Here is a 24,958-nt window from a genome sequence, read left to right as displayed (position 1 = left end):
TATTATATTTAAAAATTTTAAATTTTTTTTAATAATTCAGAGGTATTTTCCCTCAGATGTGTAAAAAAAATTTAAAAAGTTGGCAAATACTGTTCAAAAAATTTTCTGTAATCTTCATCCAGCTTTCCTTAATGCTACTATCTTACACATAACCACCATACAGTTATTAAGGCCAGTAAACTACTATTATTATAATATTTACAGAATTTACTCAAATCTTATTAATGGCTTCCCACGTCCTTTTTCAGGACCTGGATCCAATCCAGGCTCTCATGATACCTTTAGTTATCATGTCTCCTTAAGTTCTCCCTTAAACTGAGATAGTTCTTTAGATATTCATCTTTGTGACTTTGACAAATTTGAAAAGAAAGTCCCTTGATTTGGGTTTGATGTTTCATCAGTAGATTCTGGTTATGTATTTTGGAGGCAGGAATCTCACAGAAGTGATGCTGGTTCTTGGTGGATTCTCTCAAGAGGAACATAGCTTTGGAGGGGGGTGTTCTCAAACCTCTGGAGTCAAACTTCCAACACTTGGTTCAGGTGGTGTCTGTCAGGTTTCTCCACTGTGATTATTTTCTCCTTTGTATACCTTGTAATGATTCTGTTACTATAAAATTACTAAGTATCTTATGGGGGAGGTATCTGGAGACAATGTAAATACTTGTTTCTCATTTAAACTTCTAGCCACTAGTTTTAACATCCATTGAGGATTCTTGCTTGAGATGACTATTACTGTGATGGTTGCCCAATGGAGATTTATTTCCATGATTCCTTTTGTATTTACGAATTAGAATTCTTTAAGAGCTTTCTTTTTCCAAGTTATTTATTCAATTATTTTATATCAACATGGGCTCATGATACTTGCTTTATTCTCTGGGTTATAATTCATTATCATCATTATTTAAGCTCAAATTGTCCCAGTCTTAGCCACTGGGAGTTCTTTCAAGTTGGCTCCTGGGTCCTTCTGTTATGTCTCCTAATTTTCTAAGCAATTAACCATAAATCGTTCTTAGCTCATCTTGTATTTTCCCCTGTGCCAGCCTCTAAAACATTTCCCCAAAAAGTCCTGGTTCCTTTAACTGGAAAATGTTACTTAGGAACCAAGAACTGGGTGCTCACTGCTATGAGGTGTCACTAGATCTAGATCCTACCTCACATACCCATATATAAGTACATTTCTTTATCTATCTACATATATTAAAAACCGAAAGTTCACACTGATAGCTCCAATTCTAGTTTCACACCATAGGATTCATTCTAGCCCTCAACCCACCCCCATCTATAATTTCATTTTGTTAGTGAGAAACCTGGTTCACTCTCATTATTCACAATATTTACCTATTTGCTCAATCCCTGAACATAACTATAGCAGTTCAGGAACTGCTAAGCCTCACCCCTGTGAAAAACAAATTACTAAAATGAGGGCTACTTGGTGACTCAATTGGTTAAGTGTCGGACTCTTGAATTTGTCTCAGGTCATGATCTCAGGTCATTGAGCCCCAAATTGGGCTCTGCGCTGGGCATGAAGCCTGCTTAATAAAAAAAATTTTTTTAAAGGTTTTATTTATTTATTTGACAGAGAGAGAGAGACAGAGATCACAAGCAGGCAGAGAGGCAGGCAGAGGCAGAGAGAGAAGCAGGCTCCCGGCTGAGCAAGGAGCCCGATGCGGGGCTCGATCCCAGGACCCTGATCATGACCTGAGCTGAAGGCAGTGGCTTAACCCACTGAGCCACCCAGGCGCCCCATGAAGCCTGCTTAAGATTCTCTCTCCCTTTAGCTCTGCCCGCCCTCCCCACATGCCCACCTACTTGTTCTCTCACTCTTAGGAAAAAAAAAAAAAAAAGGCCTTACTGGATTTAGATTTAAAAGTACAGTTAAAATACTGTTTCCCAAAGGTACTCGGGTTACTTTTCTTTTTCATCCCCCCTCCCTTAATGTGGGTAATACAGTTAAGAGTTATTTGTTAAGAGTTTTTATTCAATTCTGGGTTCCCCTCACACCCAGGTTGTCTAATTAGTTATTTTTCAAGAACAGACTCAAAATTATACAAAAAGATGTACTCAGAGAAGTGTCACTTCCTCTTGTTCCTTCTGTCCTATTCCTACACTCTCTACCCTGCTCCCACTGGCTTCTTATAAGTAGCCAAACCCATTCATTTCTGCTTTATTCTTCCTACATGTACATGTGTGTGTTTTATACAAACCAGTAGATACCTGTACGTACTCATCTCCCCTTATTTCTTGAATGAAAGCGAGGATACAAACAATTATTTACTTGCCCTTTGCTCTTTTCCTTTACCAGTATATCCTAGTTTGCAGAAGAGAGTTAACATAGTAGGCCTGTTAGCCTTAGAAAGGCCTTGCTTGCAAGGGTGGCCTTGGCTCATCTGGGAACTTAGATTTGGGGAGAGTTTCCAACATTCCCTAGTGGGAAGAGTGGTTCGGTGCACCTATATGACAATGGGGTTTATGCTGAACATCTGCTTTCCTTCTGGAAGTCTGGAATTTTGGTATGTGCCAGCCAGAGGATGCCCACATGACTAGCCCCAGTAAAAACCCTGGGCTCTAAAAACGTTTCCATGGTAAACATTACACATGTGTTGTCACAGTTTGTTCCTGGAGAAGGCTGTGTATATGTGTTTGTGTGTGTGTGACTACAGCGGGAGAGGACTCTTGGAAGCTACCACCTGATATCTTCTGGACTTTGTACCATGCTTCCCCCCCTTTGCTGACTGGCTAATATTCTTTGTTATAATTAAACTTAGCTACAAATATGACCGTATACTGAGTCCTGTGAGTTCCAGTGAATACTGAAACCTGGAGGTGGTCTTGGGGAGCCACGGTACTTCTGGAAATCCCTATCAGTACACAGAGATCCTCCTTGATTCTTTATTATAGATGCATAGTGCTCCATGTATAAATGTACCATACACATACTATGGTTTAGTCAAACTTTGTCCTATATGTGGACATTTAGGTTACTTCTAACATTTTGCAATGCTGCAAACAGTAACTTTGGGTATATGTATTTCCATAATTTGGGAGTGTATATTCAGGGTCAATTCCTAGAAATGAGAGTGCTAGGTCAACAGGTCAGAGTATTTACTTTCTAGTTAGGTGCAGCCAAATGCCTTTTCTGAAAAGTTGTATCAGTATGCATTCCCACCAGCAACGGGTGAGAACACTTTCCCATAGCCTTGCCAAACAGACATGTTGCCATCATTTTTCATTTTCTCCAGTCTTACAGGTAAAAAAGTGGTATTTCAACCATTTAAAATTACATGTCTCTAATTATAACTGAGGTCGACCATCTATTCACGTGTTTAAGAACACACACATGAACACACACACACACACACACACACACACACACATCATCTATTCAAGTCTTTCCTTCATTTCTCTATTGGGTTTTCCATTCCTCAATCTAAGAGTTCTTTATATATTAGTGGGGTGCCTAGTTGGCTTGGTCAGTAGAGCATGACTCTTGATTGAACCTCAACTTAAAAAAATCTTTAAGGGGCCCCTGGGTGGCTCAGTGGGTTAAAGCCTCTGCCTTCGGCTCAGGTCATGATCTCGGGATCCTGGGATTGAGCCCCACCTCAGGCTCTCTGCTCAGGGGAAGCCTGCTTCCTACTCTCTCTGCCTGCTTGTGATTTCTGTCAAATAAATAAAATACTTAAAAAAAAAAGAGAGTTCTTTATGGGATGCCTGGGTGGCTCAGTCAGTTAAACATCTGCCTTTGGCTCAGGTCATGATCGTAGGACCCTGGGATGGAGCCCTACTATGGGCTCCATGCTCAGCAGGGAGCCTGCATATTCTTCTCTCCTGCCCCACCTCTTGCTTATGCACTGTCTCTCTCATATAAAATATTTTTTTAAAAAGAGAGAGTTCTTTATATATTAGAGAGATAAATCCTTATCTGTGATATATACCGCAAAATGTTTTCCTAATTCATCAGTTATGTTTTGTCTGTTTGTGGTGTTTTGCCAATCTAGCAAGAATTCTTATCTTGGGGCGCCTGGGTGGCTCAGTGGGTTAAGGCCTTTCTGCTTTCGGCTCAGGTCATGATCCCAGCGTCCTGGGATAGAGCCCCGCATTGGGCTCTCTGCTCAGCAGGGAGCCTGCTTCCTCTTCTCTCTCTGCCTGCCTCTCCACCTACTTGTGCTCTCTGTCAAATAAATAAATAAAATATTAAAAAAAAAAAAAAGAAATCTTGATGTCAAAGATGTCTGGGCTCTGCAAACCTTCTGAGACAGTAGTCTACTTTAATGAAAGATATGCAGCATTCATTCAGATTTTCAAAGGGTCCTGTGACCTAAGAATGAGCTACCACTGTTTTCTACAGAGCCTAACTGTGCCCAACAGAACCATTTCTACTTGACAGCTTTGCAAATTTTTTTTTTTTTTAAGATTTTTAAAAATTTATTTATTTGTCAGAGAGAGTGAGCGCAGGCAGAGAGGCAGGCAGAGGCAGAGGGAGAAGCAGGCTCCCTGCCGAGCAGAGAGCCCGATGCAGGGCTCGATCCCAGGACTCTGGGATCATGACCTGAGCTGAAGGCAGAGGCTTTAACCCACTGAGCCACCCAGGTGCCCCTATTTTCAGGTTTTGTCATTAGTGTGAACTCTTTATCATGAATGCGTTTCTGGTTTTCTATATTCTTCCTACACATGATACATGTGACACCAGGCTCAGCATGGGGAGAGGACAGGATCCAGTTTGGCCAGTGACCCCAACACTGACACATTCTTTGCTTTCCCTCTGTCCTTCTCACTCCAGGGGCATCTTGAGCTCATCTGAGTGCTGGAGTGGGAAGAGGGGACTGTGAGTGTGATATTCTAACTATACATTAACCAAGACACAACAGACTATAATTGCTAGTTCTCAGTCCAAGTAACACACTTCTGTTCATGGACATTTAAGAGCAAATTGGCTTTTCTTGATGGCTATCCCACAAAGCCAATTCTAATTGAGTAGCTAAAGCCTACAGGTCTTTTGTTTTTCCAAAAGTATTTCTGCTTTTTTCTCTTTTTTTCCACTTATGCAGTTTTTGGAACAAAGTAAAAAAGTCTCACATTTATATCTATTAAATTTAATTTTGCTTTACACAATTCAAAAGAGTATTTATCTCTGGTAGAGCTGGGAGGAAGAAAGGGACAATAATTTTCTAGATCTTAGGTTGGGAGGCATATATATGTGAGTGGATGTACTTATTCATTACGTACTTCATAATTTATGCATATGTACTTTTATTTTATACCAAATACCACATGAAAACGTCACCAAATTACAGAAAAATTTCATCTTGTTAGACTGAGCCCACCATATCAAGAAGTTAAGAAACTTTCAGATCCTGAATCTGTTACCTCACTTACATTTTTAAAGGTAGCTTATCATAACATAAAATCAGATACATTACTTAATTGTTGTTATCTAAAGCTATTCCTAACTATGGTCAATGTATGGAGACTATTAACAATCAATTTTGCCCTGTAACCTATGTAAACAAATGACAGATCTATAAGATGGGAAATGGAACTTAGCCCAGAAAGCCCAGGCAGTATGAATTTATTTGTAGGTTTAGGGTGGGGGCTGACAAACTATACCCTACGGGCCAGCACCTGTTTGTAAAAAAGGTTTACTGAGGGGCGCCTGGGTGGCTCAGTGGGTTAAGCCGCTGCCTTCGGCTCAGGTCATGATCTCGGGGTCCTGGGATCAAGTCCCACATTGGGCTCTCTGCTCGGCAGGGAGCCTGCTTCCCTCTCTCTCTCTCTCTCTGCCTGCCTCTCTGCCTGCTTGTGATCTCTCTCTGTCAAATAAATAAGTAAAATCTTAAAAAAAAAAAAAAGGTTTACTGATATATTTTGCCACACTCATTCATTTATGTATTGTCCCTGCCTGCTTTTATGCTACAAGGGCACAGCTGAGTAATTTTGAGAGAGACCCTATGGCCTACAAAGTCTAAAATATTTACTACATGGCCCTATACAGAAAAAAGTTTGTTGAACCCTGGTCTGAGGCACCACCCAGAGAAAGTTAGTTTTCTAGTGTACTTGACAGGTATATTCTTTTAGGAGTCTGGGTTCCTCAGGCTATCACAGCTTACTAATCATTAGTTTTACCTACCTGAAACTTATTACTCTAATTTCACATTACAAAGAGAGATTTGATTTCCCATGTAGACTTGCCTACAAGAAGAAGACATACTGACCAGCCAGTGTGACCATTCCTACCAAGTTATGATTCCACTTTTCACGCGAATTAAAGAACTGGCTTTCTGATTTATACTTTAGTCTCTCATGAAATGGGTTAGCATGGGTCAGTCCTTTGGAGATAATAATCTCTGATATACTAAAAAACAAAAGTTAAGTGTCTGGACCTGCAGAGCTAAGGACTGGCTCCTGAAATAAGGAGATTGCTCTAGGGTATTCATCCTATGAAGCCCGACCTGGGTCAACAGAGTTTCTCAGAGATTTCTGTGACATGTCCCTCCATCCTACTTATGATGCTACCAAAACTTAAGGAATGAGTACCCATCATTTCTTAAAACCAGATGCACAAGTATCCGACTACCATAAGACTCAACATTCCACATACGGTAGCTGCTTCAGAGAAGTGACACTTTTTCATTAGATAAGGACTTTCTCTCTTTAAGTGTCTGATGTGACACAAATGTTTTAAAAAAAAAATCATTAAAAGAAAGTTAACATCAAACTCAACTTTTTGGAAATATTTCAAGAGCAAATCATAAGCTTCCTGTCAGCATCTGTACTTTACCATGTGAAGTGTTACTCTGGAAAGCTGTCATTCACACTCATCTGAATTGAGATCTCATGTCTTACCTGACTTAAGCTGATCTTTTCTTCAGCAGCTGTGGAATGTTGATGTGGGTCTTCCTTTGCTCCCTCACAGGGGTCTCTTAAAATTTCCGCCTGGTCCCCTTGATCTCTGAAGACCTTTAGCTCCATGCTCTTGATTTTCTCTTCCCTATCCAAGATCCCAGAAGCCACAGAACCTCCTGCTGTGGAGTCCACCAGCCCACACCGCCCAGGTTCACCCCCATGATCCAAGGTGCCAGAAGTTTCTTCACAACAACTTTCCGCATGAGTCCTCTGCAGCTCCAAGGGCACTGCCCTACTCTGACTTATAAGAGAGCTTGAGGCTCCGGGTTTTACATCTGGAATCACACTTGGCTCAGGGTCAGCATGAAGCTCTTTGGAGACACTCACAGGGAGTTCAGAGTATAATTCCTGTACCACGGCAGACATGGAGGAATCAAGTGGAACTGGCTGAGTCTCTACTCCGGATGACAGCATTAGGGCAGATGGAAGATTATGGAGTCAAGTCTTTTACATCAAACGGTTCACCCTGACACAAATCAAAGGAAGGGATAAAAGTTTAAAAGCTTGCAGGGTAGAAGAAAGCTGTTTCAGCTAAAAACTGGCTAAAATAAGGACAAAAAAAAATCCACCTCAAATGCTGACAACATCTGGCACCAAAACATCTTCCTTAAAAAGACTGTGAATTAGTGGAAAAATAAATAGCTTACACCTTTAATAGACATCTGTCTAATCTCAATTGAAATACTGCCTTATGAGCAATTATCAATTGTGGGTGAGCGAGGGACAGCAATATGGATGAGAATAAGACATGTTTTAAGCATCCAATGATAGAAATGATGTAAGTTAGAAGATAAAGATAATTTTCTACCTGTTTTCAGGGCATGAACCTTGCCTGTTGTGTTCATTGCAGGATCCCCACTGCCTGGGAGAAGTGCTTGGCACATAGAAGGTACTCAGGAAATACTTGCTGAATGAACATATACCGAGAGATTCTGAGGAATTTAATATACTGACTTTTCCTCAAGAATAATTCTCTGTAAAGGAAAGTTTATAGACAACAGAATTCCATTCCTTTATTGCTTACCAAACACTTGAGCTGGGTCTACCCACTCTGGCACAAGACACTACTAAACCAGAACTTTAGCAAAGTCCTCTCTGACTTCCATTCAGCATCTTGAAATTTTCCAAGTGCCTTCACAGGCACAACTAATTCGATTCTCACAACCCTATGAGCAAAGTAGAGCAGCTATCACCATCCCATTATAGATCCTAAGATCACATTGAAGAGGTAAAAGTGACCTGCCTAAAATATTATAGGGTTATCTGAGGAGAGATGGGAAGATACAAGAGGCTTTCACAGTGTTGGAAATGTTTCACCTTTTGCATTGGAGAGTGGAAACAAGAGTTATTTGCCAATACGTGTATTTGTGTAATTCATAAAACTACATTACTAAAGTTACACACACACACACACACACACACACAAACGCACACAGCTAGGGAATGGTACACTTGGACCTAAGGTTTCCTGATTGGTAACTTTTTCATTTTAGTCTACCAAATGTGGGCAGTTTCCACAACAAAATTTACTTCGACCTGACCAAGGTGGAAACTGGCTAACCAAGTAAGATACTACATGCTTTCATTCTTGATGCTTTCCCTAATCTAAACAAAGGAAGAGAAAACGTGAGAAATTTCTGGCAACTGAGTTCATAACAAGGATTTACCTGAGGCTACTGATGACAAATCCCTTTGGCCAAAATGCACACAGGAAAGGGTATTTCAGAAAGCCAGCAGATTTCTACTCCTACCACTTTCTAACATCATCTCTTCCCAAAATAAACATATTACATACAAGCAAAATCCATTGTTGGCTACCAAACTGTTTTGACTACTAAGTTGTCTCACCTCCTCTCTCTCAATTGACCACATTCAGATTTCTGAGCAGGAAGGACTCTCCAATACACCATGTAAATCTTTACAACTCAATTTCCTTGGACACTGTCTCTATTCCTGCCCTGATTTTCTTGGGAAGCCCACACATGTTACTTAAACAAAAGGCACTTGCTCTGCCTCCCCGTCAAGAAGCACCTACCCCTTGGATATTCCTGGGTTTACAATCTTTCCTCCTTCCACAGAAGATCCCATCCATTGACCTGAGCTATCAAGACTGAAGCTGGGGGATGAGTCGGGACCAAAGACAGATCCTTTCATTTTGCACCATTCTGCCTTTCTGGTTTTCCAACCTGTGGTGGATAAATTTACTTACTCACGTTCCTATGCTTTCATCCACTGGGTGTCCTTATTGTTTTGAAGGACTTCTCCCCAAAAGTTAAGACATGACACTACTAATTTAAATACTAGAAATTATAGGAAATCAGACTGCTGGTCCATTAAGTTCGGAGAACACAAGAGGGCTGATGAAAAAAAATGAATCCAAAAAAGCAGCAAGGAGAGATAAACTGTTGTGTCCAGGAGTATGGTGAGAATCAAATGAGACATTTTAATAAATGGTGCTGACAGAAACATATCCTTTTTGGAGCTACAATCTTCCCCTTTCTCCTCTAGCTCCTGGATATTTTTAGAGGCACTTTAGATTTTAGGCCACTGAGGCGGGGGGGGGGGTTAACGGCTAAAGTAGAATTGCTATTGGATGCCAAAAAAGGGAGGAGGTGCTCAATTTTCATTTGGCTCAGTTTCCCTTTCCCAACAACAGATACAATCCAGTTTTTGGTTATCACACCACATACAGACCAGCAGAGTAAGTGCAGGAAAGGATACCGTAGAAGAGCAGATTTGTTGATGGAGATCAGCTCCCTGGGTCTCTTGCCCCCATGTGCTCAAGAGCTCCTCTCTCTTACCACCACTAAGGTGTGAGTGTTCTCAAAAGTTTAATCCTTGATATGCCTCGCATTCCAGGCTTCACTTTTTTGATGCCCTCACCTTTTTTGCAGCCTTTCTGCTATGTGGATGACTCAAAACTCTCCCTTTAAGTACAGGTAACCATATGAGCCAAAAGCTCCACTCCTAAGTACGCATGCACAAAAACTAGTACACAAATGTTCACAGCAGCGCTATTCATAATAGCCAGAAAGTGGAAACAGCTTTTATGTACACCAACTGATTAATGGATAAGCAATGTGGTACACCCATACAATGGAATATCACTTGGCTGTGAGAAGGAAGTGAATACTGATTTGTGATAGAATATGGATGAACCTTGAAGACATTACAGTAAATAAAATACACCAGTCAAAAAGAACCATATAAGATCTCATATATATAAAATATCCAGAGTCAGCAAATCTGTGGAGTTGGAAAGTGAATTAACAGTTCCTTAGTGAGGGCTCGAAAAACTGGGAGTGACTGCTAATAGTTTTTTGGGGGGGCATAAAAATGTTCTAAAATTGATTGTGGTAATGGTTACACAACTCTGTGACTATGCTAAAAACCACTAAATTGTACAGTTTAAACTGCTGAATTGTATGATATGCAAATTATATCTGAAAGCTGATTTTTTTTTTTTTTTAAAGATTTTATTTTATTTATTTGACAGAGAGCGATCACAAGTAGGCAGGCAGAGAGAGAGAGAGAGAGAGGAGGAAGCAGGCTCCCCGCTGAGCAGAGAGCCCGATGCGGGACTCGATCCCAGGACCCTGAGATCATGACCTGAGCCGAAGGCAGCGGCTTAACCCACTGAGCCACCCAGGCGCCCCTGAAAGCTGATTTAAAACAAAAACAAAACACCTATCCCCAGCTCCCATGTCTTCTCAAATTCCTGACCTATATTTCACTTATAAGGATGGTACCTCTCCCAAACTTAACATTTCCAAGATAGAACCCACTCAACCCAATAAATAATTGGGTCTCACTACATACAAACAACAACCAGAAATGAAGGTAAGTAAGATGTTCTCAGTAAACTTACATACTTATTTTTTTAACCCATTGCCTCTCTGAGTAACAACACCCCCACTATTCTAGAGGTCAGACTTGAACTCCAGACACAACTGTATCTGACCTTCCACCTGTTGTTCCATTAGCACTTGTAGTCCACAAACTCAACTCCCATGGTTTCTCTAACAAATCCCACTCCTTTCCATCCCCATGGTCCTAATTCAAGATTTGTTTCAAACACAGGATCATACACAAATACACATTTACTAACAGATCTGTATCATGAAGAGGCAATATTGATAATCACATAGCATGGTTCAAAATATTCATCAAGGAAAACAGAGCTGTTATGTTTCTTGTACATGCTTCTATGCTATAAACTGGCATTTGCCAAAACAGAATTTTAAAGCTTTGGTCACTCCCAAATAACCTCCAATTTACAAAAGCCAAACACCACAAAGCTATCTATCACTTCTTGAATTTTCTGTTTGGAAAAGATACAATTCTAAGAATTTTCAATCTGTAAATCACCTAAGCACATTGGCTGTTGAAGCAAAATAGACTTCTCTCCTTTTCTCCTTGCCCTATCCTGGGTCCTTGAGTTTCTGAAGAGTATCTGCAGTTGAGTCACCCAGGACAGGGGAGTGTCTCAGCTGGAACCCTCAGAGTTGAAGTAATATTTAGATGTAAGCCTAGAGTAGCAGATTAAAATTATTCTCAGCTCACTAGCTTGTACCATCAAATATTGGAAATGCCACAGACTGCAGAAACAGAACAAAATTTTAAGAAGACATTCAAATTCTTTAAAACTAAATTTCTAATTACACCAGAACAATTAAAGATGATGGTGTAGAGAAAAAACTCTACAAAGGAGGTTGCCTGGGATAGCTGATCAAACTAAACATCAAAACTCTTTTATTATGGTAAAATATACACATAAGAAAACTGTCTGAAAGAATATAATTAATGTTAACAGTATTACCCTAGGTGAGAAGATCACCAACAACTTATATGTTTACTTTTTTTTTTTAAACAGTAAGTATGTACTACTTTTGTTAAAACATTTTAAACATTGTTTCCCAAGATCCAAACAGGAATAAAGAATAACTGGTATATGGTTTCACTTATTTGTGGAGCATAACAAATAACATGGAGGACATGGGGAGATGGAGAGGAGAAGGGAGTTGAGGGAAATTGGAAGTGGAAGTGAACCATGAGAGACTATGGATTCTGAAAAACAACCTGAGGGTTTTGAAGGGGCGGGGGTTGGGAGGTTGGGGGAGCCAGGTGGTGGGTATTAAGGAGGGCATGACTGTATGGAGCACTGGGTGTGGTTAAAAACAATGAATACTGTTACGCTGAAAAGAAATTAAAAAAAAAAAAAAAAAGAATAACTGGTAAGTGGGACGCCTGGGTGGCTCAGATGTTTAGCATCTGCTCAGTTCATGATCCCTGGGTCCTGGGATCAAGTCCCGCATTGGGCTCTCTGCTAGGTGGGAAGCCTGCTTCTCCCTCTCCAACTCCCCCTGCCTATGTCTCTCTCTCTCTCAAATAAGTTAAAAAATATATATTTTTTATTTTATTCTTTTAAATATTTTTTAAAATTTTATTTATTTATTTGATAGGCAGAGATCACAAGTAGGCAGAGAGGCAGGCAGAGAGGGAGGGAGGGAAGCAGGCTCCCTGCTGAGCAGAGAGCCCAATGAGGGGCTCGATCCCAGGACCCTGGGATCATGACCTGAGCCAGAGGCAGAGGCTTTAATCCACTGAGCCACCCAGGCACACCCCCCCCAAAATAATAATAATAAAAAGAATAACTGGTAAGTGTATTATCCCTTTATTTTTATCAGTTATCTTTCCAAATGTCAGCTCTCTGCCTCAACCATAAAAATTTTTACATCAAAGTGTTAAGTAAACTTGAAGAGAAAACAGTGAGTTACACATGCTCATAAAATGAAGGCAGGGATTTATAGCTTAATCCTTACTAATGACTTGTAACCAACCTACTGGGTTAGTACACTGGGTAATTATCTAGTTTGAGGTATAAGCAAAAAATAAATAATAGATTCACAAACTCTTAAAAGCTGTTACTGGCTTCTCATCTTTACCATGACACAAATTAGAATTAGACTGCTTAGGGAATGGACTTAGCCCTGAAAAAAGACCCATATTTAGAGGAGTATGCAGTAAAGTTATCCCAATAATGGAAGAAATTCTTTTGAACTGAGAACAATCATCTCAAAACCTTTCCATGTCAACTGCAACAGCAATGCTGGGAAGCAGTCTAGTTGCTGGTCTCCAAACAGGGTCCCTATCCTGCTGCCTGTATGGTCTTGAATGTCACTTAACTTTTCTTCCATGTTTTTCACATGTAAAATGAACAAGTTAAACAAAGTAACCTCAAAGGGTCCTGCCACCCGTAAGAATTCCATGACTCTAAATGATAACTTTTCTATTTCTCTTTGTTTTTCCAAGTACATCTATAGATATCAATAATGGTGATAGAATTCCAACTAAGCCCCACTGTGGCACTCAAGGTTTACACACAGAAAGTTTTTTCTTAGTGGCAACATTAATTCCTATCCTACCAAATAACAAAAACGTGAAAAAAAAAAAAATAAACTACCAGTGAAAGATTAACACTGCAGCTCTCAATCTCATTAGAATACATTTTATAATATAAAAAACCTGACAAAGTGGCCCTTTCAGTTTAGTAGTTCAAACACTCCCTAAAACAAAAGTTCTGGGAGTACAAAGTTTACAGCAGTAAGTAAAACGTAGAAAAAAGAATCAAACAAAGAAAAAAGCGGAACAGAAAACCATGTGCTCAATAATCCCCAGTCTGAAGGTCTCCCCTCCCTTTAATTCCAATGCAAAAGGGCTGCTCAAAATGAGAACAGTTAACACTGGGCGCTGCCACACTTATGTCAAGGGACAATACTCACAATATCGATCAGGCCCTCAGAAGTTCACAACATTCCTTTCACCTTGAGAAAGGGGCTTTCTTTTCCAAGATTCGGACACTGTAGCCAATGCCTCCATGAGGGCATTCGTAGAAGGGGCCTCTTCTTGAGGGACAGAGAAAGAAGAATCTTTTAGCAAGATCTCTAGACAAACAGAAAGTAGGGTAGGGAAGTCTGTACACTAAACAGGGCCCAGCTCTTCAACATGGGAGTGTGCAGGAAATCTCAAAAGCATCAAGCACTGTTTCCCTTTTCCTTCCTTTATTAGCATGCAGAAAAAGGATCCCTCTGTCTTCACATGGGGAGTGAAACAGCGAAAATGCTCCTGATTTCTGACAAAGGCTTTCTGCATAAAATATTTTCGTTTCTTTTTCAAAGGATGAGGAGAAGGAAACCATCTGTGCCACTCTAAATACACTGCAGGAAAGACTCCTCCTCTCAAAGGTAGAGTCTTATTTTCCTTGGGAGAGAAAGAAAAAAGAAGTTGGAACTCCCTCTTTGAGGAGGGGGGAGGTGTGTAAATCACTACAGCAGGTAGGGGGAGTGGGTGAGGACATCTCTAACCAGTCAGGAAGTGATAGCTTCTGTGGACAAAGGGAAAGCTGGCTTTTAGTATCTGTCCTCCCTCCCTCTTGGAGTACAGACCTGTTTCCAAAAACAAAGTCTTTTCTCTTGATTATTCTGAGGCCCTCTTTGTTAATCTGGGGAGCATGGAAGAATCTAAAGGGAGTAGAAATGCCTCTTTCTCCACCCCAGGATGGGGAAAAGTCTCCTTTCCAGTGAGAAAGGATGGACTGAACACCTGTGATGTGGGGGTGGGGACGGGAGGAGGCATGCATGGAAAAATCTGGGTCTCTATGAAGATATTAGTTTTCTTTCTTTAAAAACAACAATAACAGTAGCAGCAAATTTAGTAACAATGACAGCAACAGTCTACCAAAAGCTTATTATGTCCTAAACACTTACACAAATTCTCCCTTAGCCCTGAAGACCATGCTTTCTACAAAGAGGACCCAAATTAGAGATGGGCTAATTGAGACTCAGGAAGGTTGAACAACTAAGCAAGGTCACGAAGATGGAAAATGGGAGACAGACTTGAAACTACCACATTCCAGACGCCATGCTCTTAACTGTGCAAGGGAAAGGAGCTCATTGCACACCAAGAGACTTGCGGAAAGAGAAGAGAGCCTCACTCTGGGGACGTGATTGGGGGAGGGGGGAAGAGACTGACTTCTAATACCACAAAGTAAATTCAGGGTCTTCCTCTCTATATCTAGGGGTAAAGGTGAAAAATAAAAGAAAGAAGGTAAGTCTCTCTTTTACAGGGAAGGAAGACACCCCCCTCCCCAACACTTTTAGGCAAGTTGAATCTCGCTCTTCATCGAGAGCGCTGACCAAATCGGGGGAAAGGTCTTGTTGAGGGGTTACCTACTACTGCTCCTATTGAAATAAGTTTAGAATCGCCCTCTCGCACCCCGGGAGCGAGTGTCGCATGGCTGACAAACGCACAGGAACTGGGGAAGAGCGGACGCCCACAACAAGGGGCGTCGCCCTCCTCGAGAAGTTGGGGGTCCCCCGCCGTATCGAGGTTGAAGAGGAATATCTCTCCCCCGTCGGAGCCATGACTCGAAAAGCCGTTTCCCCCTCGCGACGCGGGGCCTGGTCTCCTCCCTCTCCCCAGGTCGTTCCGCCGCCCGCAGAGCAGCCTCCGTTCCCGTCGACACCCCAAGAGGGAGGGGAGCCCGGGCTCCCCCTCAGCCTGCAACGCCCGGTAAAGGGTCCCCTCGGGATGGAGAGGGGCGGGGCGGCTGCGCCCGAAGCCTTCCCGCCCCCGGCCTCTTACCCTGAGGCCTGCTCCGCGGCCCGCGCTCGCCCCGCCAGGCCGGCCTTTGCAGCCGCAGCCCCGCCGCCGCCAAAGCTACCTGAGCCTACCGAGCCGAGAGAGCCCGGGGGCGCTCCAGCCGCCACCGCCTCTTCGTCTCTATGGTTTTCTTCCTCCTCACCACCCCCCACCCCGCACTTCCTCATCCGGGACCCGAGCCAGCCATGCGGGCTCACCCAAGTCCCGCCCCCGCATGCCGCGCGCGCAATCCTAGGGGCGGCTCTTCCCGCGTCCAGTCTCGGCCCTGGGCCGGCCCTAGCAGCCTTCTGCCCCGCCCCTGCGGCCAGGATTCTTAAAGGGGAAAGCACCTTTTGCCTCAGCTCCTATTAAACCTTAGGGCCTATTGTCTCCCCTGCTGCTACCCTGGCCTAGTCCACTGTTTTCCTGGCCCGAATGGCTGCAATTCTAGGGGCCTCTCACTGGCAGCCCAGGAGATCTTTTTATAACTGGAATCAGTGTGTTAGGTCATGTCAGTCCCCTGCTCCTTCCAATCACAGTGAACACTAAATCTATAGGGCACCTCGGCCTCCAGTCCTGCAGGACATCTTGTTTTAACTTCTTCAAGGCTTAAAGACTGGTTGAAATTGCCACGTTGCAACTGTTTATTGATTCATTCATCATCCGTCCCTTCCCATGCTTGTTCATCATTCTATGGTCAGCACCTAGCATGGTATTAGGCGTAAGTAAATGTTCAACAGATATTTGAAGGAAGAAAGATGGTTTATTCAAAAGGGAATCAGAGGGGTGCCTGGGTGGCTTAGTTGAAAAAGTGTCCAACTCTTGATTTTGGCTCAGGTCATGATCTCAGGGTCATGAGAGCAAGCTGGTATTGAGCTCCATATGGGGCTCTGTGCTTGGTGGGGAATTTGCTTACGATTCTCTCCGTCTCCCTCTGTCCTTTCCTCCTGCTTGCACACACTCTCTCTCAGATAAATAAACAAATCTTGGGACACCTGGGTGGCTCAGTTGGTTAAGTTCTGCCTTTGGCTGAGGTTGTGATCCCAAGGTCCTGAGCTCCAGTCCTGCACTGGGCTCTCTGCTCAGTGAGGGGCCTGCTTCTCCCTTTTCCTGTTCTGCCTACTGCTTCCCTTCTGGTGCTCTCTCTGACAAACAAATAAATAAAATCTTTTAAAAGAAAAAAAAAAAAGAAGAAGGTTCAGAATAAATAAACAAATCTTAAGAAAAAGCGGGGTGGATTAAGGAAGTTCAGAGAATGGAGTCAACTTGATCCAAATCACACAGCCTTATTTTAAACACAGAAATCTGTTGCTTTTTGGAACTTAATAACCTGGCTGCCTATAGAACTAGAGATTTGGAGGTTTATGAGAGATTTTAATTCTCTTTTCTCTGATCAGGATATCTTTGAGCCAACACGTGGACCATTTTGGCCAAGACAGTGGTTTTCCCACTTTTGGTCAGGGCTGGAGATAGAGAAACCCAAATGTCAGCTCTGTTATTTTACAGCCCATGAGTGCAAAGATCATCTGTATATATGTACAATTCATACATAGACTACTACAAAAGGTATTGTGATGATTTTTTTAAAAAGATTTTATTCATTTATTTGACAGAGAGAGAGATCCCAAGTAGGCAGAGAGGTGGGCAGAGAGAGAGGGGGAAGCAGGCTCCCTGCTGAGCAGAGAGCCCAATGCGGGGCTTGATCCCAGGACTCTGAGATCATGACCTGAGCCAAAGGCAGAGGCTTAACCCACTGAGCCACCCAGGCATCCCAGTATTGTGGTGATTTAACTAGAAATTCACTTTAAAACATGGCTGCCTTTACACAGTATCCACATTGTCCAGTACTTTCTCAGGCAACTATCTGCCTATAGAATGGGAATCTGAGAAATCCAGTATTACTGGTTTGTCTTTTTGCTTCAGGATCTAGCATGACTGCCCAGCATCACTATTGATCTTGTCTTTATTTTATTTTAAAAGAGTTATTTATTTATTTAAGGCGTGAAGAGAGACAGAGAATCCCAAGCAGATTCCCTGCTGAGTGTGGAGCCTGACGCAAGGCTCAATCCCACAACCCTGAGATCATGACCTGAGCCGAAGTCAAGAGTTGGATGCCCAGCTGACTGAGCCATCCAGGTGGCTTAACCTTGTCTTTTTTTTTTTTTTTTTTAAAGATTATTTATTTATTTGACAGACAGAAATCACAAGTAGGCAGAGAGGCAGGCAGAGAGAGAGGAGGAAGCAGGTTCCTTGTTGAGCAGAGAGCCTGATGTGATGCAAAACTCGATCCCATGACCCCGAGATCATGACCCGAGCCGAAGGCAGAGACTCAACCCACTGAGCCACCCAGGCACCCCTTGTCTTTATTTTAAAATGTGATATATTGGGGGCTCCTGGGTGGTTCAGTGGGTTAAGTGTCTGCCTTCAGCTTGGGTCATGGTCCCAGGGTCCTGGGATCAAGCCACACATCAGGCTCTCTGCTCAGCAGAGGGCCTTTTTCTCTCTCTCCCTCTGCTGCTCTCCCTGCTTGTCCTCTCTCTCTGTCAAATAAACATACACACACACACACCCCTTTAAAATGTGATATTTTGGGGCCCCTGGGTGGCTCAGTGAGTTAAGCCGCTGCCTTCGGCTCAGGTCATGATCCCGGGGTCCTGGGATCGAGTCCCACATCGGGCTCTGCTCAGCGGGGAGCCTGCTTCCCTCTCTCTCTCTCTCTGCCTGCCTCTCTACTTGTGATCTCTCTCTGTGGAATAAATAAATAAAATCTAAAAAAAAAATAAAATGTGATATTTTGGAGGTACCTGGGTGGCTCAGTTGATTAAGCACCTGCCTCTGGCTCAGGTTATGAACCCAAGTTTCTGGGATCAAGCCCCACATTGGGCTTCCTGCTCAGCCAGGAGCCAGCTTCTCTCTCTGCCCCTCTTCCTCACTCGTGCTCTCTCTTTCTCTCTGAAATAAATAGATAAACAAATCATTTTACAAATGTGCTATTTTGGGGTGCCTGGGTGGTTCCATCAGTTCAGTGGCTGCCTTCAGCTCAGGTCATGATCCCAGGGTCCTGGGATTGAGCCCTGCATCAGGCTCCCTGCTCAGTGGAGAGCCTACTTCTCCCTTTCTATCTGCCAGCCGCTCTGCCTACTTGTGTTTTCTCTCTCTGTCAAATAAATCAATAAAATCTTTTAAAAATGTGATATTTTGTTAATAGTGGGCTTTTGTATTAATTTTTATTTTAAAAATTATATTAAATATTATTTATCTTGTTCCCTGAGCTTTTTTTTTTAATTTTTAAAAGATTATTTATTTATTTATTTGACAGATAGAGAGTACAGGTAGGCAGAACATCAGGCAGAGGGAGAAGCAGACTCCCCGCTGAGCAGGGAGTCTGATGCAGGGCTCCATCCCAGGACCCTGGGACCATGACCTGAGCTGAAGGCAGTAGCTCAACAGACTGAGCCACCCAGGCGCCCTTCCCTGAGCTTTTTTGACATCTCCTTAACATTTTGTGCCCTAAGATAAGTGTCTCGCTAGCCTTACCCAACTCTGCTCCTAGCTCTCTATTAGGCACAAAGAAGTCCAAAGGAAGGAGCATAAATATCATTCAATGCCCTGAAAGTCGTGGAAAGCCAGTTTCCTAATCAATTCCATGCTTGCCAATAATACTTTGCATTTATATATAGTATTTTAAATTATTTTAATTTGAAAGACTTAATATAAGCTTTGAGCAGTGGCAGTATCGTAGCCAATGATGTTTATCCGAGGCGCGATTATTGCTAATTGAAAGACTTAATATAACATGCCCATCATTTCATTTGGTCTTTAAACACCTTGTGAACAAGGAAATACAGGTACTTCTTATCTCCATCTGGCAAGGGAGAAAATTTAGAAAAGAGAATTTGGTATAAAGCCACACTGCCCAAAACAGGCTATTGTGCAGGTGGTTGTAGCACAGTGATCTTAGAATTGAGAATCCCCTAGACTAGATCCCCTGTCCAGGAACTAACTGCTCCAGCCATCCCTAACCTTGACCAGGCTTGACAATTTTTTTAAAAACTCAAAACCTATTAAGGTTGTTTTTTTTTTTTTTTAAGATTTTATTTATTTATTTGACAGGGACAGCAAGAGAGAACAAGTAGGCAGAGAGGCAGGCGGAGGGAGAGGGAGAAGCAGACTCCTCACTGAGCAGAGCAGAGTCTGGACCCCGGACTCTGGGATCATGACCTTGATGGAAGGCAGGTACTTAACTAACTGAGCCACCCAGGCGCCCCCGTTAAGATTTTGTTTGCTTGTTTGTTTGTTTGTTTTTTTACAAGTTTTTGCCAAATTAAAAAGTGAAATATTTGCAGTTCTAAGATATGACACCAATTATAGACATTTCTCAGGAGATGGAATCAAATTTCAATGAGGGCCAGTGAGAGAGAATCTCATTAGGCCCTCTGGAATGAGACTTCCCACCAGCCACTGCTGCTAACAAAACAGTCAGGGGGATCTGAATGCGTCCGCTGACTTAGCAACATTGAAGTCTTTTATAGTTAACATTTTATCCCTGAAGTTTTTGCAACTGTTGCAGTTGATTACACGTTTTTACTTATATAAAAAATCACAATTATTTTTTAGTTTTAACTTCTGAATCCTAAAGCAAAAGTATGGTTACCAAAAAGAAGCTCCTCTCTTCACATACCCCCCCTCCTTCCCCCGCCCCCGCCTTCTCCCAATCAGGTCTCCTTTGTCCCACGCGACGTTTTCATCTTTAAACATTCAGAAAATTTCCCAAACCGTTGTCAGTTAAATGGAATTGGTAACTTGTCAGAAGTCCTTGGCGAGTTTCTGGAACAGTCCACACAGCTCTAATTTTCTTCTGGAGAACAGAAAGATGTCCTGAAACGGTCTTAGGAAGAGCTCCTCGGTCTGTGAGGAGGATGCTCGTTAGAAGCTCAGTCTTCAGAGCCACGCTGGACTCGACTGGGTCAGGATCCATCCTTGCTTCCTTCTGAGGAGTTTCGTGTCCCCCGCCTGTTTACCTATATGTGAAATACAACGTACCTGCCACCTAATAGGGAAGTGACCATTTTATAAGGATGTCTGTGAGAGGGTAGCTATTAACCAGGGAGGCACGCAATTCATTTGGGGTTTCGAGGGATTTGAAAAGTGAATGCTTTTCTGCAGAATCCGTCGCTCTATCGCAAGACCGGAGCCTTTTGCATTTTACAAAAGTTCTCCCAGAAACTCTTTTGTGCTTCTCAGTAGCCCCGTCAGGCCAGGCGAGGGTCCGCAACACCATTTACAGATCCGAGGAGACTCGTCTGTGTTTGCCCTGTTGGGCGGGGGGAGTCCTAAATCGGAAACGAAATTCTTGGGCATGGATCTAGGTGAGACTGTCCGGAAGAAAAACAATTTCCATCCCTTGGCCGGCTACCGCCCTGCCTGCGAGCGGAAAACACAGCAAACAGCCAGAGCTAGAAGCCACACGCAACGCCCCGCCCCCGGCGGGAGCCCCGGATAGGGAAGTGGCGCGGACACCGAGATGAGGCGGAGGCCGGGCCAGAGCGGCCCGGGGCGTGTGGGCGGGAAGGGGGCGGGGCTCCGGGGCGGAGCCACCAGAGCTGCGCGGGTTCTCAGGTGAGCACACTGTGGCCGGGGCGGGCCGACAGGAACCTTGAGCTTGGGCACGGAAGCCGCAAGGGCTGTGGGGGCGTAGGCGGGGCGTCCAGAGGAGGCGCAGGGGACCGTGGGAGGGTCCGGCCCTCGGAGTCCCGGCTTGAAGAGGGAAGGGGCTCCGGAGCTGTGGGTGAGTGGGGCTGCTCGCCGGGCCCGGGTTTGTGGAGTATGAGGGAGGGGGTGGTGGCCCAGGTTCGAGTTCTGACCCCACTCTCCATGCTGCTGTGTGATCTTAGACAAGTCTCCGAGCCTCTCTGAGCTTTAGTGGCCGCAGCTGTGAAATGAGAGTGGGGAGGAGGAGTCGCTGAGAGTTTGTACAAATGGACATAAAGGGAACGAAGCCCTGCCTTCCTCCTCTTTATCCTCTCCTTGCCCAGGACACTGACTGCGAAACGTGAATGGTGGGAGTATCTCAGTCTCTGAGTGACCTTGGACAAGTCCCTTGCTTTGGGCCCACCCTTTCTTCATCCACAAAATGAGTGCGCTAACCTGTTTCAAGATCTCTTTAGTATTTGGGTGTTTTTGCTTTAGATAGAGACAAGGTAGTGAGTGTGCAATTGACTACAAGTTTTCCATTTAGGGGGTGATAGAATATCTTCTTGGAGGTTGGAATAGACCCTGGGCCAAATTTCCTTTAGTTTCCAGATTCTCCGTTTTGCCCTTTAACCCTCCTTGTAATTGGAGGAGTGATTTCATCCAAGGGTTGGTGCTACCTCTTCTCTGAACAATACCAGTATATTCAATGGCCTAAAATCAAAGAGCAGTTGCAAAGAAAAGTCTGACATTCTAGCCTTTTTGTGTTTCAGTGGCAGAGAGGCAAGATGACTTCTCTCCCCCAAGCTTGGAACAGCTGAAGGAAAAACAACAGTACAAGATGAAAACAACAAAGGTCTACAAACTTGTCATCCACAAGAAGGGCTTTGGGGGCAGTGGTCAGTATTGATTGGTCTTTGGGGGTTGTGTAAGTTGGCTAAGGTTCTTGATGTGTCCAATGCTTGAAAATGACACACTGACTCACATAACCATAGCAGCTAGAGGCAACTTAACTGAGTGAAACAGCAAGTATGAAATAGTTGCAGGGAGGACAGTAGCACCAGAGAGCACAGGCCCCTGCTAAGAGCATTTCTATTCTGACTTTTAAGGAACATGGTGAATGTTGCCAGTCTACTACCCTTCATTTATTTGTATTTTATTATTTATTTATTTAAGTTTTAAAAGATTAATTTATTTATTTGACAGGAAGAGAGACAACAAGCAGAGGGAGCTGGAGAGGGAGAAGCAGGCTTCCTGTCGATCAGGGAGCCAAAGTGGGGCTTGATTCCAGGACCCTGAGATCATGACCTGAGCCAAAGGCAGATGCTGAGTCGACTGAGCCACCCAGGCGCCCTTATTTGTATTTTATGTTACATGTTTATTGCATATATCTTATAAAATCTTAGTATGCACTGGTTTGGCAGATAAAAGAAACTTACATTATATGAGAGCAGTAGTAGACACACATTAGACAGGTCTGATCAAAGCATGAAACTTTGCCTGGCTGAGAGGCATAGTGAGGAGGGGCAGGACAAAGCATATTGTTCTGTACTAAACCAGATTTTTCAGCTCTGCCTTTAACTTTCCCTGTGACGTCATAGGCAAGCCCCTAGTTTATCTTATCTAAACTTCAAGCACATTAGAACAATTTTTCTGTTTTTCTTAGCACATTGTGTCTATTAATCTGCAGAATAGGATGGTGATTAGTAAAATGATTTTTTTTCTTTTTGTAAAGAAATAATTTTCCTTTTTGTCCTAACAATCTTATTTGCTTCAGAAATTGGAATTAACAACACAATGAGTGTTTTTTGTTTTTGTTTTTTTTTAAAGATTTTACTTATTTATTTGACAGAGAGAGATCACAAGTAGGCAGAGAGGCAGACAAAGAGAGAGGAGGAAGCAGGCTCCCGGCTGAGCAGAGAGCCTGATGCGGGACTCGATCCCAGGACTCTGGGATCATGACCTGAGCCGAAGGCAGAGGCTTTAACCGACTGAGCCACCCAGGTGCCCCACACAATGAGTCTTTTTAAAGATGTATTTTACTATGCATTTGCTCTTGTATATGTGTAAGCCTCCCAAGGGCAAGGATTCCCCAAAAAGGAAAACACTAGTTTGGATATCATAAAGTATGTGAGGTTGAGTAAGATGATATATGGAAGGTATTTAGTAGAGTATCAGACTCAGTGCCGCTCAGTAAATGTAACCATTATAATTACCAGGGCAAGGATATACCAGGTGTTGCTGTATTTAAAACACAATTTCTGCTAAAATGCAGAGTCTTGTTAATACTAGATTTTGTATTCTGTTGATGCTGCCTGAACACTTGGGTAGAATTGAGTAGAAAACAGAAACAACTTTTGACAGACAGAATAAGAAGAAGATACAGTGTATACAGTGTATATACAATGAATACATGTCTACTTTTTCATTTGTATAAGAGAAAGACAGCTAGGTGTTATACCCGGTCTCCTGTAGGACTATAAATAAAAACACATCAAATGAAATTAGGTGCATATCTGTGCTAAACGTAAAGGTTATGAATATGACAAGGTCCCTTGTCCCTAAGGAGCTTTTAGCTTGATGAGACAGATATGCAAAAAGAAAATGGTAAAATGAAACAGTAGAATTAGTGCTCAGGGATTTTAATTCAGAATATGGAAGTTAGGGGAAGGCATCATAGTGGATTTGGCATAAAACTATCAATGGAAGCAATATACCAAATAAAATTTGGGATTAACCCAATGCTTTGCTTTCCTAGGCTGAATTTTTATGGAGTCTGATTATATTTGAAATTTAGATATACGTATTTGTCATGGTTTTAGCATAATTAAAGGCTGTAGCTTTTCCTCAAAATCAAAACAATAACAAAAAAAATCACTCCCTCTTTATGATTCTGAGTTTGTTATATATGAAAGGATTCTCTCCACTCCCAGTGAGTGTGGAGGTGGGGGTAGATAAACATATGAAACATAGGTCCTCCCTATATTTTAAGAGTTTTATTGGACCCTAATGTGAACTAGTATCCAAAATTTTTCCCTGATCAAGTGCTGCCTTCCAAAGTGTAGGGTATTTTACTTGGCTTGTGGGATTTTGTTTTGTTTTGTTTTATGACATATGGGAGGTGGTGGGCTTTAGGCAGAAGGAATCCTGGGCTAAGGGTGCCTAGGTGGCTCAGTTGTTAAGTGTCTGCCTTCGGCTCAGGGGATTGGGCCCTGCATCAGGCTTCCTGCTCAGTGAGAGGTCCGTTTCTTCCTTTCCCACTCTCCCTGCTTGGATTCCCTCTCTTGCTGTGTCTCTCTCTGTAAAATAAATAAAATGTTAAAAAAAAAAAAGTTGGGGGGAGAGAGAGAGAGAGAGAGAGAATGAATGAATGAATCCTGGGCTAGTAATCAGTCTTGGCTGTGCTGTTATTAGCTGTTTACCTTTAGGCAGGTCACGTTATCCCCTAGGTCATTTCTTCACTTCTGTTAGATCTAAAGATTTATTGTGAGGATCACATTAAAGACAGTATTTTTGGAAATTCTTTGAACACTGTATAAATATCAGGGATTGTGCTGCATTTGTGGGATCAGGCTGTTTTGTTCCTGGTATAGGCCAGGTATGTGATAATTCAAGGAAGTAAAGTGTTAATCCCAGAGGTTTCTTTTTCCCAGTGGGGTGGTAATAGAAAGAGCATGGGCTCTGAGGACAAAGGCCCCGAACACTATCCAACTCAGCTACTCAC

General features: G+C 42.8%; 2 protein-coding genes and 1 pseudogene across 22 annotated transcripts in view; 2 read left to right on the top strand and 1 right to left on the bottom strand.

The window, feature by feature from the left end:
- Positions 1 to 15,767, bottom strand: part of PRR14L (proline rich 14 like) — a 62,060-nt gene extending 46,293 nt beyond the window's left edge. For 2 of the 10 annotated variants that reach the window (XM_032309947.1, XM_032309951.1), the window contains exons 1-3: positions 15,547 to 15,766; positions 13,686 to 13,808; positions 6,844 to 7,369 (exon numbers count right to left, since the gene is read on the bottom strand). In XM_032309947.1, the coding sequence (XP_032165838.1) occupies positions 6,844 to 7,317 (474 nt within the window). In that variant the 5' untranslated portion in view covers positions 7,318 to 7,369; positions 13,686 to 13,808; positions 15,547 to 15,766. Of the gene's footprint in view, positions 1 to 6,843; positions 7,370 to 13,685; positions 13,809 to 15,546 lie in introns of all 10 variants that reach the window. The other 8 variants (XM_032309953.1, XM_032309955.1, XM_032309954.1 and 5 more) reach the window with 6 other exon arrangements.
- A 3,492-nt stretch (positions 15,768 to 19,259) lies between these two features.
- LOC116572508 lies at positions 19,260 to 19,420 on the top strand (annotated as a pseudogene).
- A 1,664-nt stretch (positions 19,421 to 21,084) lies between these two features.
- Positions 21,085 to 24,958, top strand: part of DEPDC5 (DEP domain containing 5, GATOR1 subcomplex subunit) — a 136,784-nt gene continuing 132,910 nt past the window's right edge. For 10 of the 12 annotated variants that reach the window (XR_004277994.1, XR_004277995.1, XR_004277996.1 and 7 more), the window contains exons 1-2: positions 21,173 to 21,331; positions 22,008 to 22,133. Coding sequence is in view for 8 of the 12 variants with exons in the window: in XM_032310151.1 (XP_032166042.1) it covers positions 22,076 to 22,133 (58 nt within the window). In the remaining 4 variants the exon portion in view is untranslated. The other 2 variants (XM_032310146.1, XM_032310154.1) reach the window with 2 other exon arrangements.

The sequence above is a fragment of the Mustela erminea genome, chromosome 13, assembly GCF_009829155.1.
Source record: "Mustela erminea isolate mMusErm1 chromosome 13, mMusErm1.Pri, whole genome shotgun sequence".
Taxonomy (NCBI): Eukaryota; Metazoa; Chordata; class Mammalia; order Carnivora; family Mustelidae; genus Mustela; species Mustela erminea.
The sequence above is the reverse complement of the archived record's forward strand: the minus strand, read 5'-3'. Positions and strand labels throughout refer to the sequence as shown.